The following is a 7,427-nucleotide window of genomic DNA, read 5'->3' on the forward strand; positions in this document are numbered from 1 at the left end:
CATTTTTAATCTTTTGGGGGAGTGTTGACATTGCCATGGTGGGCGTGCTCTTCAAATTTGTTATTTGGATGGGTAATAATATGTGAGTCATAGGGTTATGCTCCTAATTTTAAAGAACCTGTGTCTCGGTGTAACTCAGTTCTAAGTAACCATTTATAGTGACAGTACAACACAAAATATCCCACATTTAGATAATCCCTTTGGCTTGCAAGGTAATTAAAGCATCAGAGGATGAGACTGTTAATCACATTTTAATGTAAACTAAATGTGTCTCCTAGTTTCAGGAAGATTCATCCTTTAGAACATATGCAACAATTAAGTAAGGGATTTGCTGCATTTTAGTTGAGCTTAAATCTACATTCTACAAAAAACTATCTTGTTATGATTATCATGTGACAACTGTGTTTAGCAAATTCAGCCTTGTCAGTGAACAAAGGAAAGAGCAAAAACTCAAGCCAGTATTTTGGCTCTGCAATCCATAGAGCTAATTAAAGTGTACCATTTGTCAAAGTCAATGGAAGCCCTAAAAGGAGAAATGGCTTCCAACAGCAAGGAAAGGAAATTCCCTATTCTTAAATAGAAACAATATCCAGAGCCTACATTTCCTAATATGTGTATTCTACAGAATTATTTTTTACCCAGCAATTTCAGAACAGCACTTTGGAAGCAATTACGACTTTACTATAATGCCTATAAATATATTTAAAAACAAAGTATTTGAAGGTGACAAAAAATAAGCTATATGTAACTTTGGCTTTGTTGTAACTTAGTGCTATAGGAACAAATTCTCTACTATAGCATACTAAATATAAAGAGAGAAAGGATAAATTGATATATAAACTCACATAAAATCTACTTCAGACAATATTACATGAAAATAAACAAGAACACTTGACAATTGGGGGGGGGGATAGAAAAACAAAGTTACCATGTACCCATAAACAAGCAGTGATTGAATTGTTCCTACATTATGATAGCATCATAAATGTATAGAGGAAACCCTGATTCTTCAGAGCCATCCTCAAATCACCTACACAATGTCCAAATTCTGTAACAGATTCATTTGTATGCCCTCATACTAGGCCATCCCATGTTTTCTTGGAGTGTGTTCTGTCCCTGAAACAAGTAAAAATTGCTTGATTCAGGTGCACTCCTGGTGGTCTTTAGCTGAAGGACCTCAGCATTCTTAGCACTCTTGTGAATTTCCTACATCAGTGAGGCTTATCACCTATTCATCTTACATATATAGAACATTTAGCAGGAAGATCTTGATAAATATTTACATGTATTTGTCATACATGGATGAATGAGCATAATATTGATGATCATGTGACTTCATATTATCATCCTATACATCATCAGTGTAGATGACTGGCAGAGTGCAGGAATCTGCAAGCTGTTAGATGGTGTAGCTTTCTTTGCCTTTATACTAAGTCAGTCCCACTCAATATGTGGAGTTGAGAGATAAGTATAACAAATTGTTACCTATTATAATGTCCACTGCCAAATAAATGTTACTTTACTATTGACTGAGAATTCAGAAAACCCATCAGCTTGAATTTTAGGCCAATTTAAAATTACAATCAGATTCTCTTTTGGCTATAAAGTGAAATTTGTAGACCCTCCCTGGTGGCACAATGGGTTACAGCAGGGCACTGTAAAGATGGCCAGACCACTTGGTGTGAATTCAATTCCCGCCCCAGAGGTGACCCACATGGTGCAGCAGTCCCATTGATCTACCTGTTCTGCTCCCCACTCCGAATCTGGTGAATCCTCTCACTGCCCCTGCACCTCTGGCCTATACCCCAGTTCTGTGAATCCTCTCACTGCCCCTGCACCTCTGGCCTGTACCCCAGTTCTGTATGCATAAATAAGTAAACTAAAAAAAGAGAGAGTGAAAGTTCTATGATCATCATTTTTAATCTTTTGGGGGAGTGTTGACATTGCCATGGTGGGCGTGCTCTTCAAATTTGTTATTTGGATGGGTAATAATATGTGAGTCATAGGGTTATGCTCCTAATTTTAAAGAACCTGTGTCTCGGTGTAACTCAGTTCTAAGTAACCATTTATAGTGACAGTACAACACAAAATATCCCACATTTAGATAATCCCTTTGGCTTGCAAGGTAATTAAAGCATCAGAGGATGAGACTGTTAATCACATTTTAATGTAAACTAAATGTGTCTCCTAGTTTCAGGAAGATTCATCCTTTAGAACATATGCAACAATTAAGTAAGGGATTTGCTGCATTTTAGTTGAGCTTAAATCTACATTCTACAAAAAACTATCTTGTTATGATTATCATGTGACAACTGTGTTTAGCAAATTCAGCCTTGTCAGTGAACAAAGGAAAGAGCAAAAACTCAAGCCAGTATTTTGGCTCTGCAATCCATAGAGCTAATTAAAGTGTACCATTTGTCAAAGTCAATGGAAGCCCTAAAAGGAGAAATGGCTTCCAACAGCAAGGAAAGGAAATTCCCTATTCTTAAATAGAAACAATATCCAGAGCCTACATTTCCTAATATGTGTATTCTACAGAATTATTTTTTACCCAGCAATTTCAGAACAGCACTTTGGAAGCAATTACGACTTTACTATAATGCCTATAAATATATTTAAAAACAAAGTATTTGAAGGTGACAAAAAATAAGCTATATGTAACTTTGGCTTTGTTGTAACTTAGTGCTATAGGAACAAATTCTCTACTATAGCATACTAAATATAAAGAGAGAAAGGATAAATACAAATGTATATTTTATATTTCAATTTTCCCTCTTTTTCTCTCTTTTCCTCTCAGAAGGTAAGAGTAATGGATATTGAATAGGTTAATTCTCAACTGAACTGGAGAAACTCATTTAAATTAAACTACTGGAGAAATTGGGTTGTGATGGAGAACGTTTAAATTTGCAATCAAGCACTGACTCAGTTAGCTGAATCAGAAATTTTAGAGCACTGAAGCTGCACTATCTTTTGTATTCTTTTTATTTTGGGTAAAAGAGAAAGAAGAAGCCAGTAATTCTGATAGACTAAAATCTGTTATAATCTCCTCACAGAATGACAAGTATAGAGCTGACATAGAGAAAAACTGACACATGCCCTTTGTTCTAAAACATGGCAAAAAGCACGCTTAGTGACTGGTCCCCACTCTAGGCAGACATGGTATTTTCATGTGTTGACATCTTACCCTTCTATAGCAGTTTAGGCCAAACTATACAACAAGGCTTCCATTTCTTTGTACATGTACACCAAGAGTGAACCAATAAAAAACAACAGATTAATTCTTAAAAGAAGGAGACACAATGTTAAATTCGGCTTGCTTGCTTTATAACCAGAACACTTAGGGTATCAAGATTTAATGGTATCTTATTTGTTTAATGGAAAATATTAAATCACCTTATTGAGTTAAATACAATTACCTACTACATGGTTAAGCATAAAATTTAGTCACATAAATCAAGTCCTTATATAAAAATGATTATATTTAACTGCCTGAGTTAAAGTAAATTACTAAATATATTTTTCCAGTAATCATAATTTACATTCACATGGTACTTAATAATTTAAAATGTACTATTTTTCTCTACAACCACTTTGTATATTAGTTAGGGCATATATGATGATGATGATTATTGTTGTTAACAATGGTGGTAATGAAAATGAAATCTTATTTTTAAAAAAGGTACATAGGGCATTAGAGAGCTTAACAGCTCCTCTGGATCACAGTTAGTGGTCTGTGGATCTTTTCTCTTCATAATTAGTATCCTTTCTATTGTTCAATAACTCAAATTATATATTTATTGCTAAAGTATTTTAAACCTTAAAAAAAAAATCCCAGCCCCTCCCTGGTGCTATAATGGGTTAAAGCACAGCACCATGAAGCTGTCTGCAGTCCCTGTAGCATGAATTTGATTCCCCACCAAGGAGGTGACCCACATGGCATGGGAGACCTTTCCTGACCTGCCTGCTGCTCCCCTTAGCAGTTCATTTCACTCAGTCTGCCTGTTCTGCTCCCCAATTTGTCTCCGGTGAAACCTTCCATCCCACCCCAAACACATTTGACCTGTACCCCAGTTCTTGTAGACATAAATAAATCAATCTTAAAAAAAAAAAAGTTTATGCATGAAGAAAATTGTGTTCACATGTAACTCTAACCAAACAACTCAAATTACTTAGTACATATCTCTTTACATAAATGGTTCAACAAGTGAACACTGTTGCCTAGCACGCTTACAATGGATGTGGCTAAATGTCTTTCCTTATATATTTAAATTACAATTAAGTTTAGAAGAAGCCCATGAAAATATGGGAAATCTATGAAGCAACTCACAGGTAAAACTATAAAAAGATAAATGCTTCAATTTGCATTATGTCAAAAGTTTTTTTTTCTTTTAAGAATTATTACAAAAACAAAGTCTCTATAAACTATAAAATAATAAATGTATATGACAAATAAAAGCAATAAAGGTTTCAAAACATTCACTGCTTTCTTTTGAAATAAATATAAGATAAATCAATAAGCACATCATGAACTCCAGAGTCTGAGGTTTGTCTTTTGAAGCATCTCAGCCTACAGGGTATAAGAACAATTATGTACTCATTTGGTTGTGTTTGCATAATACATAGTTTATTACTTATCAAGTATATAATTGGGATAGAGGAAGCATTAAATGTTCATCATTAACCTCAGAGTTCAAAATTAAAGCTTTTTTAAAGTATTAGGCTTTTATTTTAGCTTCTCAATTTTGAACCACTTGATTTTCTTCATTTTAATAGCATATAAAATGTTATTACATATGAATTATGGAAGCATGCAAACATCGCACTTGTTCACAGTAATAGCCTACACTTTATGCACATTCCCTATATCTTAAAATGTTCACTTATAAATCAATCTAAAGTATGTTGCAATTTTCAATTAATTAGCTGAAATGAAATCTATAAGCAAGATGCTACTATATGTTATTACCCCATATAAAGTAATAGTAGTGCATAATGACTCCCCAGTATTAGTCACACTAACTACTATCCAGGAAATGCACATATGGGTGCAAGAACTTAGAGTCTTTCTGTTCAATTCTCCCTGCAGCTAAACCCATCTTCAATAATTCCTACTGAATTGGAGAACACAATTATTTAATGATTGTACTTTTATCTGATTCATCATGCAATAGAATATACTCACCACATCAGAACCTATGGTATCATATCTTTTCTCATTTTCCACAGGGTTAAAAATCGACTCAGGTATTTCTCTTTTATATATGATTTCCATGATTTTTAGAATGAATTGCACATTTGAAAAAATGTTTGGATACTTGTTATAGGATTTTCCAGAAGAAGAAAGTGCTGTTGTAAGAAAATTAATACATGAAAAATATTTCATTAATATCTTGTATTGTGTTTCATTTGTCTTTTAGTTATTAAAATATAATTAACCTGAGTATACTTGTTGAAACTGTTGCACATTTCTCCATGTACTCAATATTTATGTTTAGTGTGACACCTGGTGGTGTAATAGAAAACTACAAGGAAATAATTCATACATAAGATAATTCAGTTGATTTATACACTATATAATTCAGAATAATTGCATAAAAGTTAAATAACCAATTAAGTTATCACATAATAATACTTGGAAACTTCCAAAAAAAGAAAAATCAAGTTATATTACTCTGTTGACTAATGGATACTTTGAAACTGAAAGTAAATCAGTAACACTGATTTTAACCCAACTTTTCCCAATTTTTTCAAGATGTTATTGCTATAGATTTTTAAAAATGTATATGTTAGGTAGGCAATAATTATGTCATTCAATATTATATTATGTAGTATTAAGCAAAACTATCTTTGTGCTGTTCTTTTTATAAATTTTTAGACAATCTTTGTTGTATTTCAATTTTCAATGGGAAAATTAGTAATAACCACTCTTTTATAGATACCTGGTTATATGGCAAAAAGCTGCTAATGGCCTCAGGCTTCCTGCTGATTAAGATAAAGATATAGACTCAAAGTCTCTACCTAACAGTATTTGTTAAGAGGGCAAAATCTGAGAACAGTATTTGTTAAGAGGGCAAAATCATGAAACAAAGATAGTAGTTTTCTTTAGATATATCAAAAATACCTAACTAAACATGAGAACTCAAGGTTTCAAATATTTTTACTATCATCTGAGAAACTGATGAATCAATGTATTCACTTTGAAGCATTAAAAAGAGAATGCTAATACAGTGAAGAAATAAAAATAAGTGATGTGATATAACAAATTCCTATTCTACCAGTCTCCAACTTCATCTTATAGTAATAGTGATATGTATTAGATTCTAAATACTTCCACTATTGTTCTATTCCTTCCTTGATTAGTTTTTCCATCATGTATTATCCCCTTTCTATATCATGAGTCTCTTCATCCCTTATCCAACAACGTACAACCTTCTTTTATTTTGACCTTGTTTATTCACCTAAACTATTGACATATTTCCCCATACCTTTATAGCTACACTTTTGAAGAAGGTCCTCACCATCATCTCATCCTTAAACTTTTACTTTTTATTGACCTCCACTCTGAATTTTGTTTCAACATCTACCCTGGGAATACTCCCAAGTTTAACAATGACTTTGCGATGACAAAGTGCATCACCACTCAGACCTTTGCTATTTAGTACTTCAACAGCTCTTGGTAATATTGATCTTCTTGAATCTGCCCTCCTTAGATTCCCATGTCATCACTATTTCCCTTACTTCTTTATTTTATTGGGTTTTATTCCAATGATCCATTAACTGCATATGCTCCCAAGACTATTGCTAGAATTTCTTTCTTTTCCCACCATCTCTTACCCCCATATTATTTCAATCACATTAACAGGAATGACTATCAAATCTTTCAGATTAATATCCATGAAATAACTGAATCACTTTCATACTTCTAAGTCTATGTTCTCAATAATTTGGTTTGTGAGACATACACACATATCTTCAAATTCAGTATGTCCAATGTTTCTCTTTGGAGAAGATTTTCTCAGTTTAAAGCATCATAACAGTGACCCTATTAGTAAATATATACAGCTTAATATACCTCCTAAATTCATCTCTTTCCCTTTTATTCACAGCCTAGATACAACTGATCACAAATTCTTGTGTCTCTTATCTCCTAAAATATTTCAAATATATTTTACTATACTACATTACCAATTTAATTATTTATCTCTTTAATATCTCTTGCCTAAACTAACATTACAGCTAGTTTGCTTTTGAACCCACTTTCTCCTTATTCCAATTCAGCATCTACATTTTTAGTGTTACCTTACAAAATTATAAATTTAACTTTTTTGAAATCCAGATACTATTATAAATGAGGAGCCAAATCACTAGCATGGTCATATATTTAGGTAAGTACCAAAATTAAAAACAAAACTCATGAAGTTTGGCCT

At 32.9% G+C, this 7,427-nt stretch overlaps 1 protein-coding gene across 1 annotated transcript in view; it reads right to left on the bottom strand.

Annotated features, from left to right (window-relative positions):
• TMEM232 (transmembrane protein 232) overlaps positions 1-7,427 on the bottom strand; it is a 150,832-nt gene that overhangs the window by 130,975 nt on the left and 12,430 nt on the right. The window contains exons 6-7 of the mRNA XM_004678479.1: positions 5,183-5,346; positions 1,622-1,626 (exon numbers count right to left, since the gene is read on the bottom strand). Coding sequence (XP_004678536.1) covers positions 1,622-1,626; positions 5,183-5,346 — 169 coding nt within the window. The remainder of the gene's footprint in view (positions 1-1,621; positions 1,627-5,182; positions 5,347-7,427) is intronic.

Source organism: Condylura cristata, unplaced genomic scaffold (assembly GCF_000260355.1).
Source record: "Condylura cristata isolate star-nosed mole 26May11 unplaced genomic scaffold, ConCri1.0 scaffold00007, whole genome shotgun sequence".
Classification (NCBI taxonomy): Eukaryota; Metazoa; Chordata; class Mammalia; order Eulipotyphla; family Talpidae; genus Condylura; species Condylura cristata.